This window comes from Petaurus breviceps, unplaced genomic scaffold (assembly GCF_028583685.1).
Source record: "Petaurus breviceps papuanus isolate PSGF00001 unplaced genomic scaffold, PetGlider_PUasm1.0 90925, whole genome shotgun sequence".
NCBI lineage: Eukaryota > Metazoa > Chordata > Mammalia > Diprotodontia > Petauridae > Petaurus > Petaurus breviceps.
Window position 1 is genome coordinate 3,726,554 of NW_027187380.1, and position 26,905 is coordinate 3,753,458.

The window sequence follows — 26,905 nt, forward strand, 5'->3', positions numbered from 1 at the left end:
GACATAACTGAGAAGGGGTGCTCACCAACCTCTGTCTTACAGAGGGGACACAGGGAGACACAGGTTAAGAACTCCTTGCCTAGAGCCTTTTTTCCTCTCCTAGATTGGTGCTTGGATGATTGGTAATGGGAAAAGTCTAAAAATCTCAGGATTTTTTTTTTTACTGGAATTAAGAAAAATTCAGAAAAATAACTTGCAATAAGCTTTGAGAAGGACCCTCTCCTCCAAGGGAAGTTGAGAGATTGTTTCTGGAATTTATAGAGCAGGAAGTGTCTTATTTGGCTGGGATAGTTTCTAGTGATTCTGAAAGGAGACAGAAGAATGAGCTGAACTCTTAAGGTCCCTTCCAATCCTGGGGTTCTGCAGCACACTCATTTAATACATTTTTAGGGGACCAATTTGCTACTTTGTTTTCTAATTTATCTTGGAGATTTCCAGGCAGTTGATATGAGGCCAAATAGTGCCCAGCATGTGTGCCAAGGTATCTCTGCTTGTGCTGTTTTCTGGCCCCAAGAGATCTGGCAGAGTCCTTGTCTTCTCCTCTTACCTCTCAATTCCTTGGAAGGGGCTGCTCTCTATGTGTGAGGGGGTGGGGGGTGGAATGAGGGGGAGAGGGAGAGGAAGCAGACATAGTGGGAGGAGATGTTAATGTAAGGATGCACTATAGGTCTGTTAATCCTTGTCCTTGATAGGGTAGAGCTCCTCAGTGCCTCTGAGATAAAGAGAAAACACCCCTCTGCTTAGCAGTTAAAGCCCTTCACAACCTGGCTCCTGCCTCCCTTTCACATAACTCACCTTCAGACTCTACAATCCATCCAAACTGGCCTGCATATACTTTTCCCTGGAAATGACATTTCCACCTCTTACCTGTGTGCCTTACACAGGCTGTTCATGGATGTACTCCCTCTGCATTTAAAATCTCTAATGTCCTTCAAAGCTTAGCTCAAATGTCAGCTCAAACTTGAGGCCTTTCCTGATTCTCACCATCTCTCCCCCAGCTGCTAGTACCTCCCTCATCCTTGAAATTTCCTTGTAGTTACTTATAATAGGTATTCAATAAATGTTAATTTATTAACATTTAATTATTTATTTAACTAGTTAGTTATTTTGTTAATTTATGAAACATTGGGCTTTGCACAGAACCTCCTGGGCCTGCATGACATCCCTCAGCAGTTTTTCCTTCAGGTGTATTATACCTTCCTCACAATTGAGCAAACCAGGTAAGCTACCGTGAGAAATGATGGCAGTTTGGTTTCCACAGATTCCATAGGAACAATGGATGTTTACATGCAGGAAAGCATAAATTTGTAAAGAGGGGCCTGAGTTAGGCCTGCTGAGACCAGTTGGGGGATGGTCACTGACTTTTCATTAACAGGCATGCTTAATGGGCAGGTCAGGAGAGTTGTAACCTAGGAGAGCTAAGCCAGTCCCAGCTCAGAAGGGAGGAATGGCTCAAAAGTTAAATGAAACAGCATAAAAAGGGCTTGCCTTTGTCCGATCCTTTGTAGCCTCTTTTGGGAGGCTATCCATTTATTCCTTACAGAATAAATGTAAAATAAAGATCATGAAACTTCCTGGATCTCCAACAAGCATGGTTTATTCCCTAGACAGAGCACCAAGATTTTCATTTATAACACTTCTGATCTCCTGCTTCTTTATTTGCAGTCTGTTGGGAAGGGAGGGTAGGAGGGAGAGAAGGTTCTTCACTCCTAAAAGAAACACTGTTCAGAGGTTCAGACTTAGAGCTAAAAGGCACCTAAGGGGCCATCTGTTCCAACCTCTTCACTTTACAAATGAGGAAACTAAAGCCCAGAGAGATGAGGTAACTTGCCCAATGTCACCCACTCAATAAGTAACAGAGCTGGGATTTGATTCTGGGTCCTCTAACTCCAGATCTGTTCCTCTTTTCACTGTAACATGCTGTTTCCCAATTGTTTCCTGCTGCAGTTTCCTTCTTGGGCCCTGGCCCAAGTTAAATTCTGGCCCTCAGAGCAATTGAGAAGTCATTCAGCACCCATGGTTGCTCACCAATGTCATATCATTGTTTTTGCTCAGTCATGTCTGACTCTTTGTGACCCCATTTGGTGTTTTCTTGGCAAGGGGCTTGCCATTTCTTTCTCCAGATCATTTTATGGATGAGGAAACTAAGACAAAGAATTGCCCAGGGTCACACCCCTAGTGCATATCTGAGCTCTGATTTGAACTCAGATCTTCCTGACTCGAGGCCCAGGGCTCTATCCACTGTGCCGCCTGGTTTCCTCAATATCATTGCTCAGAATTGGGTACTGGGAGGAGTGTGTGAGTATTAGACATTGGAGAAGGGTGATGATGATAAAAGAGGACTAATAGGTAGCCCCTGTCCTCAAGGAGGCTGGGGAGGCAGAAGATTCATGTGGCAGAATCACTGAAGAATGTAACAGCATGCCAAAAGGTAGAGATGAAAATAACATAAAAAGAATGCACTCCTCCTACTGAAAAGGTTCCCTCTGGTGATGAGTGATTAAAGATAGATTGAGCCAGTCAAAGAAGGTTTAGAGCCCTTTGGTATCTAACCCCTCTCATTTCACATAAGGGGAAACTCAGACTAAGGAAGGGTAACTTAGCCAAGTTAATCCAGGTGATGCCTTAGGTAGGACTAGAACCCGGGGCTCGTGACACTCATTCCAGTGTTCTTTTCACCATACCTCTGCTTCACTTTGGAAAAGGTTATGAAGGAAACTAGGGAGGAGGGAGGCAAGGGTTGGTAAAGATGATGGAGGGTGTATTCCATCTAAGGAGAATGACACGTTTTTGATGTGGGAAGGAGTAAGTCAAGCAGAGAGGGTATGATTGCTCTAAACATGGGGTCCCACATTGCCCTTACAGTTTGATTCTCTGTCCGCAGGGTAGGAGATGCTGTCTTAGGACTGGTCTGCATGGTGCTCCTTCTGTTGCTGAAGGCAATGAAGGACCAGGTACCACCCCTCCACCAGCACATGCCACCTTGTGTCCGGTTAAGTCACCTGTTCATCTGGGCCATTGCAACAGGTAAGCTAGCCCCCTAGAAGATAGACTGAAGGATCTGACTGTGAGGAAAAATAAACCAACCCCCCCCCCCACCCCCAGCTCCTGATTGCATCTTGAGGCACCAGGCCAACATCTTACCATATGGACTTGCCAAAAGGGTGGAGCTAAATTGACTGACTTAGAAGCAATAAGGGGCTTCGGAAAATGAATGTGTAATGAGGGCAATTCTGGGCAGCTAGGTGATGCAGTGGATAGAGTGCCAGGCCTAGAGCCAGGAAGACCCAGGTTCAAATTTTACCTCAGACACTTTTTAGCTGTGTGACCTTGGATAAATCACTTAACCCTGTTAACCCTTAACCCTCAGCTTCCTCATCTGTAAAATGAGCTGAAGAAGAAAATGGCAAACCACTCCAGTATCCTTGCCAAGAAAACCCCAAATGGGGTCATGGAGTTAGACATGATTAAAGAGCAAAAACAAAAGTTGAGGAAGAGTGAGGAAGTCTCCAATCTCCATGTTGCAGACTTAAAGCAATGGACCTGGATAGAGATTGGTGTCCCTCCTCCCTAAAACACATAACACTATCATCAGTGAATAGAATTGCTGGGTACCTCCAAGGGATATGGGCTCATTCTAGATATGAATGAAATAAGTAGCAGTGTCCCTGCTTTCTTGGAATTCAAAGCAGATGGACATATAGCCAAGACAAAATACACACAGACATATCTCTCTATAGTCACATTAGTGAACATTGTTTTCTTTGGGATTTCTACCTATTTCTTGGGTTATTCAGTATCCTCTTTCCTTTCCTGGTCTAATTCAGCTTAAGTGGAATTTCTTTACAAAACAGTTTCTAGTAGGGAGTTCAGATGTACACAGTTCAGACACAATGTTTAAGATAAAATCTGATCTTAAAGCTTTTTTTGTAATTTTTAATACATATTGGGATATATTTTCATGCAGAAAGTAGGTGCTCTGAGGGAGGGAGGAGTAGCCCTGTCCTTGTGAATGTCCTTTCTTTTATTTATTTAGATGGCCATCAGTTTATTTGCTTATTCATTTATTTTTTTAAATTTTGAGTTCCATATTCTTTCACTCCCTCTAGACCTTCCCCCACACATTGAGAAGGCAAGGAATGTGATATCAATTACGTATGTGAAGTCATGCAAAACATATGTCCGTATGAGCCATGCTGCAAAAAAAAACAACAAAAAACAAAGAAAAATAAAGTAAAAATATGTTTTAATCTGCATTCAGAATTGCTCAGTTCTCTTTCTTAAAGTCAATAACATTTTTTATCATGAGTCCTTGGGAATTATCTTATATCATTGTGTTAATCAGAGTTGTGTCTTTCATAGTTGATCATCCTTACAATATTGCTGTTACTGTATGTTCTCCTGGGTCTGCTTGCTTTACTTTGCATCAGCTCATGTTAGGCTTCCAAGGTTTTTCTGGGGTTTTTTATTTTTTGCTTTTTGGAGGGAGGAAGGTAGGGTAATTGGGGTTAAGTGACTTGCCCGAGGTCACACAACAAGTTTTGTTAATTGTCTGAGGTCATATTTGAACTCAGGTCCCCCTGACTCTAGGGCCAGTGCTCTATTCATTGCACCACCTAGCCATCCCCCAAGGTTTTTCTGGAAGCATCCTGCTGGTCATTTGTTATAGCAAAATAGTATCTCTTCACAATCATATGCCACAACTTGTCTGATCATTCCTCAATTGATGGGTATCCTCTTAACTTCCAATTCTTTGCCACCACATAAAGAGCTGCTATAAATATTTTTGTGCATATAGGTCCTTTTTCTTTTTCTTTGATCTCTTTGGGGTACCTAGTATATATACCTAGTAGTGGTATTGCTGCTGAATAGTCTCTCTTGTAATTCCATTATTGACCACAAACCAGATATTTTGTAGTTTGTTTATCTCAAGCTTATTTATATCAAGCTTACACTTCCTCTTAGTTCATTCCCTTTGCTCTTAGACCAAGGCCCCAAACCCACTGTGGGTATTATTGCCAAGTACCAATAGTTACTCTTACTCTCAAATAACCTTAAATACATACTCTGCAATCATTGTCTCTTTTTCTATGCTTCTGTTCTCACAGCAATCAGGATGGTAGGATAGACTCTATACCAGGGATCTCCAAATGTTTTTGATGACACATCCCATCAGTAAAAATTTCTTTAGTACAAACTACCAATGTGTGTATATTTTTATGTAGGTATGATTATATGAATAATTAGGGCCATTATAAACCATATAAAATAGTTTTTAAAGGACAAGAAAAAATAATATGTCTAAAGGGTATTTTGATTATAATTTAGTAATGTAGTATATATAATTTAAATACAGTATTTTAAAAGGATAAAATAAAATAATATCTGATCCTAGGATTAATAGGAAGCTATTGGAGTGCATTGTGTAGGAGAGTGATGTGGTCAAAACTGTTTTAGGAAAATCATTTTAGTAACAGTGGGGAAAATTGAGATTGATTAGGAGGCTATTTCAAATAGCCCAGGTGAGAGGTGAACTAACATTGGTAGCTGTCTGATTGAAGAGATAGATGGGATAGATGCAAGAGATGTTGTGGAGATGGAAATGACAAGGTTTGGCAACTGTTTAGAGATGTGGAATGAATGAGAGTGTGGAGTTGAAGTTGATCCTGAGATTGTGAACCTGGATAACTGGAAATATGGTAGTGTCCTAATAAAAATAGAAGTTCAGAAGAGGGGTGAATTTGGGGGAAGGATAAAGTCATGAGATTGGTGATGCAGATCACAACTCATCCATGCCTGATCATCTTGTGATCACTAACTAACTCAAAATAAAAACAGATAGAGTTGGTGGGGTGGGATCAGAGTACAGCACCTGCCCTTTGAAGGGTGCCTGCTTGTACCTGGAGATTTGGGGACTGGAGTAGGTACTCTGGGGCAGAGGGAAAATTTTCCCAATAGCTGCTATATAGCTGCTACTCTCAGTATCCTGTAGGTGAACATAGACTCAAAAGAGGGCAGGTTAGGAGCTTGCAAGGTAGAAGGAGAGGGCAGAGTAGAGAAGCTTTAGGGGACAAGGGTAAAGAGTTGTAATGAAGACAAAAACTCCATGATTGACTATCTCAAGGAGAGTGAGATGCAACCCATCTTGCCCCCCTTTGGTTGATCACACACCCCTTATGTGTATCCCATAGCTCCCACTTTGGAGACCACTGCTTTAAGCCACTGATGATGTAGAATAAACCTGAGGCAATTTTAAGTAACACTCCTCCCCTAGAATTCCAGCCACTTCTTTCTCATTACAACTGGTCCCAGGATGTGCGGGGATTGGGAATAGACTTGTGATTTCTTTCACTGGTATAGGAAACTCCTCAGATGAGGAAATGATTTCTGCCACTATTTTTACAACTTAGAATCTTAGAGAGTTGCCCCGAGCACTGAAATGTTCAATGACTTGTGTAGAGTCACACAAACACTATGTGTCAGATGCAGTCCTTGAAGCCAAGTCTTCTTGGTTCTGACACCAAATCTCAGTCTTAGGAAAAGGGGACAAAATCCTCTCTCAGAGAGCACTTGTGTTGCCCCCTTACTCTTTTAGCTTTGTAGCATCCCAAGTTTCTGATGATACTTTTGCAAAAAGATTTATACACTAGTGGGATTAGAAAAGACTAGGAAGATATTCCCGGGTGTTTTCTGTTTCCATAATTGTCTATGTTCATAAATAGCATCATACAATGTTAGAACGGGAAGGGATCTTAGAGATTGTCTAATCTAGGGGTGGGGAACCTGCAGCCTCAAGGCCACAGGTTCTTGCGTACAGCCGTTTGACTAAGCCCAAGTTTTACAGAACAAATCCTTTTGTTAAGGGGATTGTGAAGTTTGAATTCATTTTACATATTGGGTTGGATTTATGTATTGGATTCAGTCAAAAGGCCACACTTGAGGACCTAGAGTGCCACATGGCCTAACCCATTCCATTTATTTTACACATGAGGAAACTGAAACCCAGAGAGGAGGAAATCAACTTATTTAAGGTCATATAGCTTATAAATAGTAGAAGTGAGGCTAGAGCTCATGTCTCCAGCCTATTAATCCAGATCTTTTCCCACTATTCCACAGATCACACATGAATGTAACACATGGATTCATGATGTATTCATGAACATGATGCATATGTATATGTTGTACATCCAATGGGTATGTGTTAAATCATGGAAAAGCAGCAGTAAGCTGATATCTTTGGCAATAACACAAAGAAAACAAGACTGACTTTGTTCCTTCCTTGCATGCTAATTCTCCTTTTTGTCTCCTCTGTTCTAGCCCGCAATGCTTTAGTGATACTATTTGCTGGCCTGATTGCCTACTCCTTCCAGGTGATGGGATCTCAGCCATTCCTTCTGACTGGGAAAACTGCAGAAGGTCTCCCTCCCTTCCGGCTTCCTCCCTTCTCTGTGGTCACCCCCAATGGGACTGTGTCCTTTAACCAAATGGTACAGGTGGGTAGAAGGTATGACTATCCCAGGCTACCATGACGTCTGTGTCTGCTGCCCCCTGGTGGATAGAACCCCATGGGGGTCCTAATGCTGTTGTTTGGTGATGAGATACAAGTCCCAGCTGAAATTTTTAAAATGTTAGCAAGAAGGTGAAGATGAGGCGTTGCTTTTTGGAAAAAAGATATTTGTAAGAATTCCAGGCTGAAAAAGAGTCTGGTGACACTGGTCTTTTGCCTCTAAGTAGGGAGATATGAAAAGTCTTAACTTCATTAAAGACCTTCAAAGAAAAAAAGATTCAGCATCCCTCCTCAGTTCATTCCTTCAGAAGTCTTCATTTTTTGGCACATGGAAGAAAACAAAAGAAATATACCCTCAAATCAATTTTGTTATTTGTAATATGAAAAATAATATAAAAAGCAATTAAGTCAAATTCAGTCAAAAAGGGAGGATGAATTATTAAAGATTTTTACACTTAGGTGTTAATTAATACTGTTTAATAAACTGTGCCATCTGCTAGCTTCATATTTTAACTTATTATTCTTGCCAAATAGGTGCTTATCTCAGTTGATGCTAAATTACTAAAGGAAGGCTTGTTTTAAATTTTTATATTCTTTATATTTTGGTATCCTGGATCAAAGTCCCAGTCCCTCTGCCCTAAGCTCTGCTTGTCCCAGTATCTCACAACTCTAAGTATCAGAAAATCCTTCATCTATCTTTAACTTAAATCTTATATCATGTTGTAGATAAAATGTGTTTCCTCTTCTATGATCGTTAGGGTGGAAGACAGCCAGTCACTCTTCTTCAAAGGGTAACCCTTATTTAGCAACCTAAGTCAGCCCTTCCTCATGGGATATTAGGAAGCAGTAGATGCACTAAGTTGTAAAGATAAGGGTCCTTAGAGCCCAGTTGGTAGGAATATTCACACTTTCCTTCTTTTCTCCCAGGATATGGGTGCTGGGCTGGCTGTAGTACCCCTAATGGCCCTGTTGGAAAGCATCACTATTGCCAAAACCTTTGGTAAGGTCTGCTTGCTAAAAATGCCCTTTCCTTGGCATGTTCTTGAATCGAGGCTTGCCTCTGTTTGGGATTCATCTTTATTATTCCCCTAATGGCCTTACCTACCCTTTACCCCTTCATGTGGACACTTTGGTTAGAGGGGGTCCCAAGAATTCATTCACATTTATTAACTGTTTCTTTTTCTCCCTTTTCTTTAGCATCTCAAAACAGTTACCACATTGACTCCAACCAAGAGCTGCTGGCCATTGGTAAGAATCTTACCAGCCACAGATTTCCACAGATGGGCTTGTTGGATTCTTGAGTTAAAGGAATCTTCTAACTTAGGTTGTACCAAGAATGTGGCTTCTATAACCCAGGAAAGTGACAAACATTTGTACAGTGTTTGCTGTATGCCAAACACTGTTCTAAGCACTTATACACGGTATCTCATTTAATTCTCACAACAACCCTGAGAGGTAGGTGCTAATATCCTGATTTTACAGTTGAAGAAACTGAGGCAGACAGAGGTTAAGTTCCTAGCCCAATGTCACACAGCCTAGTAAGTGTCAGAGCTTGGATCTGAACTCAAAACTCAGCTCTATCTTACTCCAGGCCCAGTACATTGTCTACTGCGCCACCTAGCTGCTTAGGAGGAGATTAAAGAATATATCCTTGTCACATTAGCATAATTTAAATTAGATTTTCATGAGTTCCTGCACTTTAAGCATGGAACAACCTTGACCCTTATGGACTTGGCCAAGTTTAGCCTTAGTCCATGACATTTGGCCTATGGGCAGAAGTGGGATTTTTTTTTGGTCTGTTTTTCTTGCTTGTGGTTGCTGTTGTTGTTCATTTTGGTTTTTGCAATGACTCTGGTTAAATTAATTTTTTAAATGAGGAACAAGTTAAATTACATTTTCTAAATGGAAGAAAGGAAGCACTAAGTAATGAAGTGGTTGGAAACTTTTTTTTCATGGTGGCAGAAACTTTGATTAAAATATATGGAGGGTGGAGAGACTCATATAAACTGATGCTGAGTGAGGAGAGCAGGACCAGGAGAACTTTGTACACAGTTACAGACACATCGTGTCTGTGATGATTAACTTTGATAGACTGAGCTCCTCTCAGCAACGCAAGCTTGTAAGACAGCTCCAAAAGACTCATGATGAAGAGGGCTATCCACCTACACAGAAAGAACTACAGAGTCTGAATGTAGATTGAAGCAAACTACTTGCTCTCTCTCTTTAGTGTTTTATTTTGTCTTGTTCCTTCTTTCTCATTGTTCACTCCATTGGTTATAATTCTTTACAACTTGACTAATGTTTAATGTGAAGGTATTTGTAGAACCTGTATCAGATTGCATGTTGCCGAGGCGGGGGGATAGAAGAGGGAGAGGGAGAAAATTTGGAACTCAAAAGCTTGTGGAACTGAATGTTGTAAACTAAAAGTAAATAAATTTAATGTGAAAAAAAGAGAAAAAATATGGAGGACTCCCCTTTTGGAATAAAAAGAAAGTTCCTTTTGAGCCATTGGGATTATTGAGGTACATTATGGAAGAAAGTAGCACCAGAAATGCTGAAAGTATTAGTTGGCTTGTTCTCAATGGAAAAGCTCTTGCCAAAGCTAAGAGAACAAACATAAATTATCTTTAAAGATCAAGCAGTTAGAGGCAGAGGCAAATGAGCTTTAAATTGTTGGGTTGGTTGTTGTTTTTTTTTAAACATGCACTGAAGTTGAGGACCATTAATTGATTTGTTGATTACAAAGTTGAAGAAGTCAATGTTAAAGGAACTAATCAGCTACAAGAGAATAGTTTACTTTCTGATCTAGAGGTGTTTTTGGAAAATGCCTTGGACCCTGTGAAGTTGAGGGCTATAAATAGGATAATAGGGGTAAGAATGATTGAGAACTAGAGAAAGTGCTTTAGAAAAGCCTCAAGGTTAACCTTGAGGGATGCCACTTTCCAGGGAGCAGCTTCTAGTATGTATAAATCAGAGAGTGTTCTGGACTATTAAGGAATATGGATGGTTGCAAGAGAAGACTGGGAGAGTTTACAGATGATTTACTTTTTTTTTTTTAAAGCAATCAGGATTAAGTAACTTGCTCAAGGTTACACGGCCAGTTATTTCTGGGTGGGTGCTAAGTGTCTGAGCCCAGATTTGATCCAGGTCATCCTGACACTGGAGCCGGTGCTCTTACTTGCTGTGCTAACTGGCCACCCCTAAGCAATTGGGGTTAAGTAACTTGCTCAAGGTTACACGGCCAGCTGTTTCTGGGTGGGTGCTAAGTGTCTGAGCCCGGGATTCGATCTCCAGGTCTGGAGCCAGTGCTCTTACTCGCTGTGCTACCTGGCTGCCCCAGATGATTTACTTTTACAAAATCAAATGGATCAGTTTTGCTGGGTGCCACAGCAGATAGAGTGCTAGGTCTGGAGTCAGAAAGACCTGAGTTCAAATGTAACCTTGGACACTTACTAGCTGTGTGATCCTGAGCAAGTCACTTAACCTGTCTCTATTTTAGCTTCCTAATCTATAAAATGGAGATAATAATTGTACATACTTCCTGAGGTTATTATGAGGATCAAATGAGAAAACATTTGTAAAGTGCTTTGCAAACCTTGAAGTGTTGTATAAATTCTAACTATCATCATCTTTGGTTCTAAGTTTAGCTCTTTTTAATGACTAATTTATCATAATTGTCCCCATTCACTTCTCAAGAGCCAACAGTAAACAAATCATCTGCTGCATGGGGTTATTGCACTTGAGCCTAAGTTGAGGCATCTTGGCATCTATGTGAGTTTGTTCCATTGGTGCCAATAAGTCCCAAGGTGGACCTTGATTTGTACAGAGACTGGGTAGCTTCATGAAGAAGAAATTCTGTGTCTCCTGACCACCATCCTTGCAAATATGTGCATTGACTCCAAGAGGGACCAGAAAAGAGAGACTGGATGGCTCAGTGCAATTTATTCTTACATATCAGAAGTACAACTTGGTGCACTTGATGGTGGATCAGGAGTGCCATCTTTGCATATGAAAGTATGAGTACTGCTATGATTTCAGCATTAAGTTATACACAGATAAGGTAATGTGTACAGGATAGAGAGAGAGAGGTCAGAAGCAAGGAACTCAGAAAAGAAAACTCGGAAAACCAGAGGTGGAAATATTTGGAAAGAAGGAATGGTAACTCACCTAACTGGAACAATTAGTTTTTCATAACTTTTCATAACTTTAAAGCAAAGGAGTAGCATCAACAAATTTGAATGGAAATACCCACATTTTGAGCTGACACAATCAGTTTGTGTGGATTCAAATTTCCATCATTTAATTTCCCAGCATGTAGACTTTAGCCATGCCTTCCTGGGAGATCAAGGTTGGAGTCACCTCATTCTGATTCTCATGGTTCTCGATCTTGGCTTCTTTGTGGTCAGAGGAGTCTTATGGGAATGTAGAATTTGGGACAGATTAAGCTGGGCTACTTGATCTAGTTGTGCCTTGGGTAGAGAGCTTTGTCTCAGTCAGAACTATCTCCTAATCAGGACACAAAAAGATTCCATTGTATGTGTGACCGTGTGTGGCAGCTGGACAGGATTTGTAGTTAGAAAACTGGATCCTAGTTTGGGCCAAATTGAGGTTATTAAAAGTCAGAACCAAGTATTGCAGTTGGATAGAGCCTGTTGCTAATAAGGCCCAAATTATAGGCCTATACAGGTCAGGAATCTTTGCATAGAGGAAAACTACATCCTTACAGCTATAGGTGATATATCCTTGATCTTGGACAGGTAACTTATTAGAGTATAAGCACCATGAAAACAGGAACCATTTGTAAATCTTTATTTTCAAGGATTTTGCATTAATTTCAAGGTGGTCTTGACAGTGAGTGGCTGTTAAGTATGTTGATGGTTGTGATTATGTCTGTCTTAGCTGTCAGTGTTGCCTAATGGCTAGTGGTAGACATGGAGTCAGGAAGACCTTTAACCAAAGCTTGCCTTTGATACTAACTGTGTGACTGTGGAGAAGCCACTGAACCTCAATTTCCTCATCTGTTACTGGAGAGGCTTGGATTTTGGGGGTTTTTTTCCAGCTCTAAATCTTTTATTTAATCCTTATATTATCAGTGCCCAGAACAGTGTTTGTTTAATGAGAATTTGAATCTGTAGGCCAGACATTCATGTCATATGTTCTTGGACACAGAGAACCATGTATGACTAGAAGATGTAGCTCATTTCCAAAACAATTTGTGTTTGTCACATACACATTTGTATCAACCAGTCCTTATTACATTTCAGACTAAGGCACAGACAGGATAAGTGATTTTCTTGAGATTACACAGTAAATAATAAAACTAGATTACAATTTTATCTGGTGAGTCTTGGCCAAGGGCAAGGCTTTCATGAAACCAACCCAGATAGTAAGTAGCTTGTCTTTACCTTAAAGGAGCTAGTAGGAAATCCCAATATTAGAGTTTCCTTGATGCCATTGCCTCTATATCCTGGCCCCAACTGTCTTAGCCAGTTACAGTTGCTTCCCTACCCCATCTCTACCTCTAGAGATGCTCCTTACTCTTACTAACCAAATTCTCTGCCTCTTCTCTCTTAGGCCTCACCAATTTATTGGGCTCCTTTGTTTCCTCCTACCCTGTCACAGGCAGCTTTGGAAGGTGAGTAATCAGATCCCTACTTTTCCTTTGGGCCCCAGTGTTGTGGGTCCTTTCACCCCATTCTATCCCCTAGCAGAGGACTCCATGGCCTGAAGACAAGCAATCCCTACCCTTCCCCTCCCTAACCAAGGGAATTACCTCCCAACTCTTAAGACAGGTAGAAGCCTTGTCACTAAGGCCTGGCCTTAAGCTCTTGGCCAAGATTTTAGTATTTTCAGAGATGATACATGGCAGGGGCAGAGAAGTGGCCAAGGTCCTGTTGTAGGGGCTAAGTTGGGAGATACAACATAGTCCCTCACATCTGCTTTTGTGTGCTCTCTTTCTCTGGGAGTCATCCTCTGTCCTTTCCTCTTTTACTCTTTCTTGGATATCCAAATGCTACCCACACTTCCAAGATCATCTTAAATCCTGTGTGGGACAGTAAAGACCCTTGCCCAAATTAAACTCAGAGGCTTCTTAAGGTAGAAAGTAGAAAGGCTCTTATTATGATCTCGTGAGGAAAGGTGTCCCCAATCTGACAAAGGGCTAGAAGGGAGAAGCACCCTACAGAAGGCAAAAGCATAATTATAAAGCCCTAATGTGGGAATTCCACATCCTCTCAACTGTCCCACCTTACCATTGGTTGGTAAGGCAAGCTCACAATCTTCTTATTAATGCCAAACAATTGGTGCAACGCAATCTCAATTTATTACCATAATTATTACTAGTGAGGCTCTAATTTTGTTAGATAACATACATAATACATGGGATCCACTAAGCAAGTGCAGTAACAACCCCACAATACTGAACCCCCTCAGTCCAACCTACATGTGTCCTTATGTGGACCTGAGTGTCCCAAGGCCACTGTCTGCTTTCTGATTGGTCAAATCTACCTGCTGCTGCCAGCTCCTTTTATTCTACATTATTTCATTTTTAGTATTATCTAGGAGTTCTCTGGGAACTGGGAACCCAACTTCTTCCCAAGGCTACTGTCTGGTACTTTTTATCAGTAGTCTTGTTTCAGCAATTCTTGCAGTTCTGTAGAAACTTAGTTAACCCTTTGCTACCTCTCACACTACCATTCCTTTCCCCAAACTAAAAAGGCCTCTAATTTGGTCTCAGTAGTTAATCCAATCAATTGTATTAATACCCAATAGCTCTTACATTACCTTGAAATACACAATGACCCCATATATACGGGAAATGATACTGAGCTTATTTACAAAGTATAAAGAAGAAATAAGAATGTAATAGGATGTTCATAATGGGGAAACTTAACTGCAAGTTATACCTCACAATTCTAACTTCTTTAGAAAGCCCCCTCAGACCTCCTAGCCCATGTTCATCTCCTGCCTCTGAGCTCCTCTCACCCTCATTATTTGAATGTTCCCTTTGCTAATTAATCTTGCATTACTTTGTAACAACATCCTTATTGTCATATACTATTACTTAAATCTTATATTGCTGCTCCATTTTTAATAAAATGTTTAATTTTTAATAAAATAAAATTTTAACAAAATAAATATATCATTGTATTTCCTGTGGTTCACAGCACATAGCAGGTGTTTATTAGATTCTTCAAATTTGATTCATATAATAGAGAAACTAATTTTCAAGTTTCTTCTCCTCCTCACTTTCTTACCCTGGGACTTATGTATCCTGATTTCTAGGCCCTCCACTCTAATATAAAGACCTACTCCTCCTCTAGGATCCCAATTTGAGTTCTGCTTTTATTGACTACCTAAGAGAGTTACTCCAAGGGTCAAAGATCTTGAATTTTATTTCACTAAGTCTTTTCTCCCAACTCCCGGAATTCCTTAGACCTTCCCCATCTTCCCATTCTACCATATGTGTGTGTGTGTGTGTGTGTGTGTGTGTGTGTGTGTGTGTGTGTGTGTGTACACATACTCCACACACACACACACACACACACACACACACACACATATATATAGATTGTCTTCCCCTAGTTATAACCAAAACTTATTTAGGTCAAGGGCTTTATTGCTTTTGTATACATTTTCTCAGTGCTTAGCATAATATGACAAATAATAAGGTTGTAATAAGTGTTTTTTTCATTCATTCATTCCCAGAGCTCTGACTCTGCCTTTTTTCTCTGCCTCTCAATCCTTGGCCACCAAATGAATCTTTCTTTTAAAAATTAGCGCTTAGCTTGACTCAACTCAACAATTGTTTAACTGGCTGGAGAAACAACCTTCATTTTAGAGTTCCTGCTCCATACTGAAACTCCAAACATCCTTCTTCCTCCAACATTCTGTAGTAATTAAGCATTTGAATTACCTTTCAGGACAGCATTGAATGCCCAGGCAGGGGTATGTACTCCAGCAGGAGGACTGGTGACAGGTAAGGAAGTCCCCTGGCAGGGACACTTCTTCTACCATTTCATTATTAAGCAAGGGACGGAACTTGATGGAAGGGAAAATTTTGCACGGCATCCAAGAAATATTTTTTGTTGTACACTAAGCCTGATTCAGGCTGCTTTGGTAGTTCAGGATAAAGATTGGAACAAAATGAGGAACTTAGGGAACATTTTTTAAAAGTTTTTTTTAATAAATTTTTATTGCTAATATTTGTTTTTATATTGGTCATATTTCCCCCTGTATCTCTCCTTTCCCTTTGCAGAGAGGCATCTCATATAACAGACTTCATTTTTTAGAGAAAAAGAGGAAGGAAAAAAATCAGCAAAATTTATCAGTACATTTTAAAAACCCTGAAAATATATGCAGTGTTCCACATTTTTTGACCTCCCACCTTTCTCCTTTGGGGCCATGCTTGTTGCCTGTAATTTTGCAACATTCTTTTTGTTTTTTGTGGTTGTATTCATGAAACAGTTAAAGGAGGTTTACTTATCCATTGAATGGAAAGAATACTGAGTTCGGATATAGTGCTTGGCTTAGGTAAATATGACCTCCCTCATCTCCATACAGAAACTCAACCTGGTCTGCAGGGCAGATAGTCATGACTCTTAAGTCTATGGTAATTCCCTTAAGACTGAAGGATTCTGCATCCTGTCTTGGGCTGGCCTCTTTTATACCTTTTGGCAATCTGATTTTGTCAGTGTCTTGAACCTTAGCCCCTAGTCTCAAGAACAATTTTTTTTAAAGCAATCAGGGTTAAGTAACTTGCTCAAGGTTACATGGCCAGTTATTTCTGGGTGTGGTGCTAAGTATCTGAGCCCGGATTTGATCCCCAGGTCATCTTGACACTGGAGCCGGTGCTCTTACTCACTGAGCCATGTGAGTTACCCTAATTACCCTAAGTAATCAGGGTTAAGTAACTTGCTCAAGGTTACACGGCCAGGTGTTTCTGGGTGGGTGCTAAGTGTCTGAGCCAGGGATTAGATCCCCAGGTCATCCTGACACTGGAGCTGGTGCTCTTACTTGCCGTGCTACCTGGCTGCCCCGCAAGAACAATTTTTTAAAAACTTTTTTGGGGGAAGGAAGAGAAATGGAAGACCCCAACCTAGTCTTCCTCATGGGGACCCTGCCTATCATACCCTTCTAGAACATATTCAGCTAGTTGTTATATAGCTAGCTAATATTGACGTTGTGTTTACTGTGTGCCAGGAACTGTACTAAGCACTTTATAATTATTAACTTATTTGATCCTCACAAGAATCCTGAAAGGTAGGAGCTTTTATTATCCCCATTTTGCAGGTAAGGAAACTGATGCAAACAGGGTTAAGTGACTTGCCCAGGATCATACAGCCAGGAAGTGTATAAGGCTAGATTTGAACTCAGGTCTTCCTTACTCCAGGCCCAGTACTCTATTCACTGCATCATCTATATAGTTTCTACTTGAAAAACCTCTAATGACTAGAAATACTCCCTACCTTCCAAGGTAGCATTTTTCAACTTGACACAATTCCAGTTATTAGGAAGTTCTTTCTTATATTGAAATGAAATTTGCCTCTAAAATATCCAATAATTGTTTTAAAAAATTCTACTCCCCCAAAATTTATTTCTACTTTCTCTTTGCCAAATTAACATTTATTTGTGATATTGGTTTATCGCTCTCTCTCTTTGCCATATTTCCCTAGTTTGGATATTAGGATTATATTTGTCTCTTAAGTAGAAGTTGATGATGTTTTTTCTTTCTCAGATTTTGAAAATAATTAGTACAGTGTAGGTAAAAGAAAGAGGACTGAAGACAAAAGAAAAATGGAAAAGATTTGCAAAAAACATTTCAACAAACTTTTTTTCCATAAAAGATAACACATAGTTGGACCCTAATATCACAATCCCTGACATGTGTGTATGTATGTGTATATGTGTACATGTGTATACACATACATATGTATATTTATTCATGCACATGCATATATATGCACACACAAACATATACATCACACTCATAAAAATTCTGAATAGACAAAGTTGGCACATATATTGGTTGTGGTTTCTCTTGGTCACCTTCATACATATGTAGGTTTGTATATATGTATATGTAGACACACATTGACCTGTCTTAGATGCTCTGTTGTCCCCCTTGTTAATCACTTATCATTTTATCATTAGAATTTCACTTCTGAGAACTTTCCATCCATCTCTTTCTATGACCTCTTCCAGAATCTCAGGCCATAGGATTCTATCTCTTTATTATATAAATCATTGCAACCTGATTTCCTAAGTTTCTTGGGTATACCTAGAATTCCTTCCCTTTGCTTTCATGAGCTCCGGTGACACAGTCCTTTTGCTTCTGCTTAATCCACCCAATAGTGGATCGAGAACAGCAGCCCCTCCTACTTTCTAAGAGGTGAAACTATCAGCAAGGCAAGTTAAGGATTTATTGATTATCCTGCTGGTTAGTTGAATGGAACTTCAGCAGATATCTGGCATTACTATTATACTAGCTTTACAATCTGTATCAAAAACTGTTTCCTCCATGTGGTTAAGTAGAAGGTACTAAACTTCTTCAAGGATATATCCTTTCTCTTTCACCTTCCTTTTATCCCTGCTTTAATGATGACTTACCATGGCCCTTCTCCTCACCAAGTGTTTGTAAACTTACAATGAAGATGTGCATCCTGTTGACTAGATACTGTCCTATCACCCGCTCCCCCCCACCCCCGATAACTTTTTTGTGGGGAAAACAGTTTAGTCTTCCCTTGCTGGATTTTAGTCGAGAGTTCCATTCCATCATTGTGGGTGATGATCCCTGGGAGGGAAGATTTATCTGTTTTAAAACCTCAAGGTCACTTTCTGAGAAAGTAAAGGAAGAAAGAGAAGTAACTGGACTCAGAGAGTAATTGTTAATAGTTTAATATCAGAGGGACAGGAGGTCTCTGATAGATGTCCTAAGGTATCTGTATTTGTTCCTGTACTGTTTAACATATTTATCAATGACTTGGATAAAGGCATAGAGAGTAAAATACTTAACAAATTTGCAGATGACACCAAACTAAGAGGACTAGCTAACACAAGACTGGCAATCAGGATAGCATTGGGGCAGACCTTATAAAATGAACTTTGGTAGGGATAACATAAAGTCTTACATGTGGGTAGGAAAATGTCAGTTTTCAAAATTTTTAGATGGCAAAGCCATGGTTAGACAGTAGCTGTTCTGAAGAAGTTCTGAAGATTTTAGTAGATTTCAAGTTCATTATGAGTTAGGCAGAAAAGCTAATATGGTCATGGGCTGCATTAAGAGAGGGGGAGAAGGACACACTGTGACCTTATAAGTACGGTGTTTGGTTCTGGGCCACACAGTCTAAGAAGTACATTGATAAGCCTGGGATTGTCCAAAAGAAGACAATCTGGATGGTGAAAGGCCTTGAATCTATGTCATATGAAGATGGGATGAAAGAATTGGGCATGTTTAGCCCAGAGAAGAGATGGCTCAAGAACGTAAGAGCTGTCTTTAAATATTTGAAAGGTTGGCATGTGAGGAAAAATTAAATTTGGTCTAGTTTGCCCCCCAGAGGGCCAAAGCAACAGCATTCAGTGGAAGTTGTTAAGAGATTGTTGAAGTTTATGGATGCTTGGGACCCCAAAATACCGGCACGCTGGGTCCTACCTGAATGAATTCAATCCAAGACTTCTTTCATCCAAAGAAAAACAAGGTTTGTTAAAGATCTACCATTCTGGACAGACTCTTAAGGAATCTGAGCATTTTGTGATGCTTGTTTTGACAAGCAGGCCAGATAGAATCTGAGCTACATTGAATCTGAGCATCTTCATAGAAGCAAGATGGATCTTACATACAGAAAGACTGTAGGAGGGATCTAGGGGTAACCGAGTAGTCTGGGGTGACTAGAGGAGGGATTTAAGGAGGGTCTTGATGGGAGTGGCCAGCAGCTAAGGTAACTAGAGGTCAGACACCAGGGACCAAGAAAATGGGATCAAGGGTGAGAAGTAGCTGAAGGTTTTGTGGAGATAACAGTCAATGGAGGGCTAGGCTAGGTTAAGGGTAACAGAGATTTGGTGATAGCCATAATGGGGGACTTATGGCCTCAGGTGTACACCAGATTAGGTGGGAAGATTCAAGGAGAGCCCAAGGGGGTTCCCAGAGTCTATAGACAAATGGAACTCAAATTCTTTTGGGGTAAAGGGTCTTGGCTTGGGCCTATACCCTATCAAGGTCACTTTTGGGTTGATGTCATAAAAAAAAAAAAAAAGCAACTGGTGGCTCTGGGTTTCGAGTCAGGAAGACCAGAGTTAAAATCCAGCCTCAAACACTTCCTGTATGACCTTGGATAAGTCACTTACCCTCTGATTGCCTGATAAAAGGATCCACTGGAGAAGAAATGGAGAAACCATTTCACTTATCTTTGTCCCATGGACAGTTAATAGATAGAGTCACAAAGAGTCAGACGTGACTGCTCAACTGAGCAGCAAGAAGGAAAACATCCTATTGGAGTTGCCCAAAAATGGAATGGGCTACCTTCAGAGGTGGAGGGTTCCCTCTCCTTGAAAGTCTTCAAGCAGACTCTGGCTAACCCCTTTTCAGGTGTGTTATAGTAGAAATTCCTTTGGCATATGTGGGTTGGACTTACTGGCCCTGGAGGTCCCTTCCAACACTCAGATTCTGTGATTTTGGGTCTGAGCCCCTGGAATCTTTGCCTGTTGACTTAGAACCATGTGCATTTTGTCTCTGTGTATTCAGTTATCATGCGGATTCAGTCTGTTTTACTTTCACTCTCTTATCTCCCTAGGAGTCCTGGTCATTTTATCTCTCGTCTACTTGACTCCATTTTTCTACTATATTCCCAAGGCTGCTTTGGCGGCTGTCATTATAACAGCTGTTGCTCCCCTGTTTGATGCCAAAATCTTATGGACCATCTGGCGTGTGAAAAGTATGTATTTCTACTCTCTTTGCTGAGTCAATTATAGATATCGGGATCAAGATTACACTGGAGCTTTTACTAGATCAGGACTGGGGCCTGGTGGTTCACAGTTCCGGAGGGTCACCAGGAAGCTGTTGTAAGCAGGGAATTTGTATGGGGAAGGGATTTGCATGACAGAGTCCTGTAGTGAAATGGTTAGAGGAGAGCTCCACATTCTATGGGTGTGACCCACTCTCTGTAGATCCCCAGGTCAATTCTCTAGCATGTGGCCCTTCAGGTATTCTCTTCCACTCTTTCCATCCCTCTCCTGTCCTGCCTTTAGGCCAAATACACCTGCCTATGGGCCAGTATTTATGTACATTTTTCTTTTTTTTTTTTTGGAGGGGCAATTGGTGTTAAGTGACTTGCCCAAGGTCATATGGCTAGTTTTTTGTGTTAAGTGTCTGAGGCCGGATTTGAACTCAGGTCCTCCTGACTCCAGGACCAGTGCTCTATTCACTTTGCCACCTAGCCGCCCCTATGTACATTTTTCAAAAGGGCTAGGCTCATACCTCAAAGAGATAAGAACTGGAAAAGAATTCACATGTATGAAATTCAAAGCAGCTATCTTTGTAGCAGCAAAGAACTAGAAACTAAGGGGCTGCCCCTCAGTTGGGAAACAGTTGAATAAATTGTCATAAATGAATATAATGGAATAGTATTGTGCTATAAGAAATGACAAAGGGGACGGGTTTAGAGAAACCTGGGAAGACTTGTATAAAGTGATCCAGAGTTAAGTGAGAAGAACCAAGAGAACAATTTATATAATAACATCATAAAGGCAAACAACTTAGAAAGACTTAAAGAACTCTAATCAAGGGGCAGCTAGGTGGCACAATGGGTAGAGCACTGGCCCTGAAGTCAGGGGAACCTGAGTTAAACCCTAGACTCAGACACTTACTTGCCGTGTGACCTTAGGCAAATCGCTTAACACCAGTCACTTCGGCTGCGCACCCTCCCCCCCAAAAAAGTACAATGACCAGAGGATCCATGAATCATGCTACCTACCACCTAGGTGGTGGTGATGAACTCAAGTTGTACATTGAAATATAAGAAAAGAAAAAGAAAATCCCTCCCATATAACCAATTCACATAATAGCCATATCTAGAAATATATGTTTTACTCTGTACATCTAGGTCATCATCTCTCTGCCAAGATGTGGAAAGTATGACTTGCATTCAGTCATCTGGAGTCATGACTGGTCATTGTGATGATCATGGGTCTTAAGTATTTCACTGGTGTTTTCCTTCAGTGCTGTAGTCATTATATGAATTGTTCTCCCAGTTCTGTTTTACTTCACTCTGCATCATTTTACACAAGTCCTCTAAGATATACCTGAATCCATCCCTTATGACATTTCATATATTGCCATAGTATTCCATTATATTAATTTACTATGATTTGTTCAGCCAATTTCATGTTATAGTAAAGAACTGCAAACTAAGAACTGCTATAAATATTTTTGTATATGTGGGTCCTTTTACTCTATCTTTGATCTTTTTCAGGGTATAAGCCTAGTTTATTGAATTTGGGGGGGGTTACTACAAATTGCTTTCCAGAATGATTGGAACATTTTGTAAACCGTGAATGAAGATGCATTAATTAATGACAGCTGGCTCTGTCCCTGCTTTTGTTGTGACAGAACAGTGTTGGGAATCTGGCTTCGGGTCCCTGATTTTGCAATGATTTGTGGATAGCCCCCTCCCTGGTGCCCTCACCACTTTCTCAGACCTCTGGGCAGTTGGTTTCATTTCTGCTGGCTGGAGTTCAAACTTGCTTCCCTGCTGCAGTTCTCTTAATACATTTCTCTGACTTCTACCTGGGTTAGCTGATTTCACACTGGGTTTTCTGGTGTGGCCCTTTTCTTTGTTGCTACTGGCCTTCCTGTTTACCTATATGCATGCCGGTTTCCCTAGAAGATAACTTTAGCTACTTCTGCCAATAGTGACTCTGTGTGTGTGTGTGTGTGTGTGTGTGTGTGTGTGTTCTCTTTAGAATTCTTAGAATCTTTAATATGTTGGACAAAGGAAAGGAAGAAGATTAATATGGGAGATATTTAAATTTCATTTTAGCTTAGAGGGAGGAAAATCCTTTATGACCTAGAAAATAAGTATTGACAAAACAAAAAATTTTAATTATCTTTTGTTTTTATTTCATTTTCATTTCTGTATATACCCTTCCTTGCTTCCCATCCCTGTGAGCCAACATTTTGCAACAATGTATTTAACACCTCCATTGGTGGGACTGAGATGGTGCAAGGAACTTGAATGACAGCTAAGTATTCTAGGGTAGAGTCTAGAAACTCAAGAAACAACATGGTCTTCAGGGCCTAGAAGAGACATCAGGACATTACATTGACTCAAAGGTATTTTAAACTAGTCCAAAGGTGGGGAACCTCCAGCTTCTAGGCCACATGTGACCTTCTAGATCCTTAGGTGCAACCTTTTGACTGAGTCCAAGTTTTACAGAACAAAGCCTTTTATTTCGGGGAAATTCTGTGAAGTTTGAATTCCAAGGGTCACATTTGAAGACTTAGAGGGCCACTCAAGGCCACAGGTTCCGCCCCCCCCAAAACTAGTCTATAAACTTCTCTAGACAAGAGTTTTAAAACTGAATCTAGGACCATTGCCTGTAGATTACTGATTCAGATTTGTGATCTGAGTATGGCTTATTAAATCCCCAACACTAAAGTTAACATAGAGAATGAGGTGGAAGGTGGTTCCCAAAAGTGGGTTACAGAGGCAAAATGTATCTCCTTCACCCCTTCCCTCACCAGAATGGAGGGGGAGATCAGGAATAAATAGATACAAGAAGGGGGGGAGGTCCTGCCTTTGTGGTCACCAGTGAATAAAAATAGTATAAATTCTGCCCCTTTCTCTTGAGGGAAGTGGAGAGAATGAATGACTTAACCTGGTTCCCCACAGCACCATGTACAGGTTACCTTTGTAACAAAGAATAGAAAAGGAAGGTTAAAAAAAAAAAAAAGCAGGTTAGCAAATCCAACCAACATCATCACTCTAGTATGACAGTAGATGTAAATCTCCCCCCTACCTCTGCAAAGGGAGGAAAGTACATTTTCTTACATCTTTTCCAGAACTTTACACAGGATTAAGCTTCAGGTTTTTCTTCTTTTCCTTTTATATTGTTGTAGCCACTGTGGAGCTAGATGATTTAATGGATAGAGTGCTGGGCCCAGAGTAAGGAACACATGACTTCACATCTGACCTCAGATGCTGACTAGCTTTGTGACCCTGGGCAAATCACTTAACTTCTGTTTGATTAATCTGCTAGAGAAGGAAATGGCAAACTTCTTCAGTATTTTTCCCTATGGACAATATGGTACACAGGGTCACAAAAAGTAGGACATGACTGAACAATGGCGAAAATCACCTTGGATGTTGTTTTCATGATTTGGCTTACTTTGCTCTATATCAGTTTATATGTCTTTCTGTACTTCTCTGAATTCTTCTTATTTTTCATTTTTTAATGATTACTTTGATCAGAACTGACTTTCAAAACCAGCATGGTAAGTCCTTAGGGTGGGGATGAATCCACTTTTCTAATATGTCAGAGGCAACAATGGCATTTTGGTGGCTAGCAAGGGAATGGACTAGTTCTAGGATCAGAAAGAACTGTCATCCTATCTGACTCAGGCATTCGGTGTGGGTAGACTAAAACCAAGTGAGCTCAGCAGTGATACTCTCCCGGCATCCACTCAACTAACCATTTCCATTTCTCTTTTCCAGGGATGGATTTGGTGCCATTGTCTGTAACTTTCTTGCTCTGTTTTTGGGAAGTGCAGTATGGCATCCTGGCTGGGATGCTGGTGTCTGGAATACTCCTACTTTACCATATGGCCAGACCGCAGATTCAGGTAATGATCCTAATCAAGAAGTAGGATGAAGTTCTTTCTTAATTTTCTCTTGCCTATCTCCTATTGCCCTAGACCTTTATAAGATGGAGGGTTTTTTTTTTAAGCAATCGGGGTTAAGTAACTTGCTCAAGGTTACATGGCCAGTTATTTCTGGGTGTGGTGCTAAGTATCGGAGCCCGGATTTGATCCCCAGGTCATCCCGACACTGGAGCCGGTGATCTTACTCACTGAGCCACCTGGCCACCCCAAGATGGAGGTATTTTTGTAGGAGGTAATTAAAGTGTTGGTGGTAGGGAAGGCAAGTACCAGTGAAGCAAATCTATGGATGTGAAACCTTGCCCTCATAGGTTTTTGTTACATCCGATTCTCTCTAAAATTGTACTAAAATGAATTATGACTGTTCTCCCTAAGGAAAATAGACAACTTTGAAAGGGATTGTTGATTATATTAGTAACATTTGTTTTTAAAAAGAATAGCTAGAATATATATGCATATATATACAGCTCTATATACACATATATTCTTTCTTTTATATATACACATTCTGTGACAGTTAAAATTAAGGGAAACTGAGACACAAAGTTTCAAGCACAGTCGATTTATTAGTAAATCACAAATTTATCAATAAATAGAATCTCAGCTTCCCCAGCAAAGCTAAGACCCCAAATGAAGGTCTTTTATGAGCTCTCATTTATAGTTTTGAGAAGTTCAGAAAATAAGAAGACTAGCATCATAGATGGAAGAAAATATGATTGGATAGAAATTGGGGATGAGGGCTAGAAACAATCCCCTCCTTCCCTCCTGTGACTAAGAAATGGTCACAGTTTGAGTTCAGCTACATTGGCAAGGACAGAGATAGCAAACCAGACTTCTTGAAGGATAGCTTGGTGGCATAAAGATACTAGACCAGACTCCCCATAGTTCACCTGTATCCTTTAAGGGTAACGGATTTCCTTGACACAAGAATAGAACAGTGATTAACAGGAGAACTGGGTTTCTAAACTTAACTCATTACAAGACAACTGAATTTCTAAACTAAGTTCATGAGTTCATCAACTAAGTTCATTAAGTTCTAAACTAAGAATCATGACTTAGTTACAGAGCAAAATCAATTAACTACAAATAGAATGAATAAAAAAGAATCAATCTGATCATTTCTATTCTATACATATGTATTCATACATATAAGGCTATATATACATATATGCTCAATTTTGTGTGCATGTTATACATAACACCTACATGTATGTAGTATGTCATGTGTTACAGATATTATGTGTAAATGTTTTATACACACATATATCTAAGGTTTGCAAAACACTGTTCATGTTACCTCATTTGACCTTCACAACTGTATGAAGGGGTGCTATTATTATTCTCATTTTACAGATGAGAAAACTTCAGGGTCACACAGCTAATAAGTATCTAAGCTACTTTTTTATCTAATTGATAGCTTTTGTTTTTATAATACTTTCATTTCCAAATATATCCCTCCCTAACCCAACATACCCAGGAAGCCATCCCTTCTGACAAAAAATAGAGAGAGAAAAGAGAAATTTAGCAAAATGAACACATCAACCAAGTCTGATGGCATATGTGTTATTCTACACCTATAGTCCCCTGCCTCTGCAAAGAAGAGAAAGAAGTGAATTTTCTCATCTCTTCCCCAGGCCCAGGCTTGGTCATTATAATTACATTGTTCAGTTTCATCATCATCATCATAGTAGACCAACTTCTTATAAGAAAATGTGCTCAGTTTGGTACTATCTTAACTCCTTGTGGTGGTGACAACTACTGATGGACCCCACCACCAGAGTAGATAGAAGGAAATACAAAGAAGGGATTGGTCATGAATGGGAGAGAGAGGAAGGTCAATGTTAAGCCATGTTGTTTATCTATCTGCTTCTAGCTGAGAGTTTTCGAAACTGATTTGTCCACAGGACACTTTAAGGCTTGAAATTTGTCACAAGTTACTTAAACAATGGTTTTAGAGGCCTGAGATTATAGAACTCTTCTAGGATAAATAGGGGTTGAGGAAGATTTTAGAGCAAAATAGGAGAAATTAAGTTTACTTTCATACTAAGAAATTGCTGTGCATAAATATTTTGGACCCATACACAATTTTATATTTCATATTTTTCACATTTTAATAGTTTTTATTTTAGGTATATTTTACAAATTATATATAGAGATTTCACTACCCATTGTTGAAATACATTTATACATCGTTGATTCAGACCCAGATGAATCATTACAGACTATGCTTTTTAAAACCAGTATTCCATCACTATTTTATGGACTTCTGAAACCTCAGTTTTAAAATTAAATGACTCTATTCCAAGTATATAGTTGTAGACAAATGTTGTGTACACTTGCAGATGGTTTTTTCCCAAAATTAACACAGCAAATCTGAACAGTGACATACCTAATATAAGAGCTGCACTAAGAACAGACTAGAAAATGATTATTAACTGATTTAAAAATACAGTAGAACCAAAGCAGTTTTCTGTCAAGGAAACAATAATAAATCTAGGAATAATCCTTTTGTAGACTTTGGTAATATT

General features: G+C 40.0%; 1 protein-coding gene across 4 annotated transcripts in view; it reads left to right on the forward strand.

The window, feature by feature from the left end:
• Positions 1 to 604: 604 nt before the first annotated feature.
• SLC26A11 (solute carrier family 26 member 11) overlaps positions 605 to 26,905 on the forward strand; it is a 52,215-nt gene continuing 25,914 nt past the window's right edge. For 3 of the 4 annotated variants that reach the window (XR_011166094.1, XM_069076103.1, XM_069076100.1), the window contains exons 1-9: positions 606 to 1,220; positions 2,885 to 3,027; positions 7,318 to 7,493; positions 8,435 to 8,507; positions 8,705 to 8,755; positions 13,082 to 13,142; positions 15,430 to 15,485; positions 20,296 to 20,436; positions 24,214 to 24,341. Coding sequence is in view for 3 of the 4 variants with exons in the window: in XM_069076103.1 (XP_068932204.1) it covers positions 2,916 to 3,027; positions 7,318 to 7,493; positions 8,435 to 8,507; positions 8,705 to 8,755; positions 13,082 to 13,142; positions 15,430 to 15,485; positions 20,296 to 20,436; positions 24,214 to 24,341 (798 nt within the window). In the remaining variant the exon portion in view is untranslated. Of the gene's footprint in view, positions 1,221 to 2,884; positions 3,028 to 7,317; positions 7,494 to 8,434; positions 8,508 to 8,704; positions 8,756 to 13,081; positions 13,143 to 15,429; positions 15,486 to 20,295; positions 20,437 to 24,213; positions 24,342 to 26,905 lie in introns of all 4 variants that reach the window. The other variant, XM_069076102.1, reaches the window with a different exon arrangement.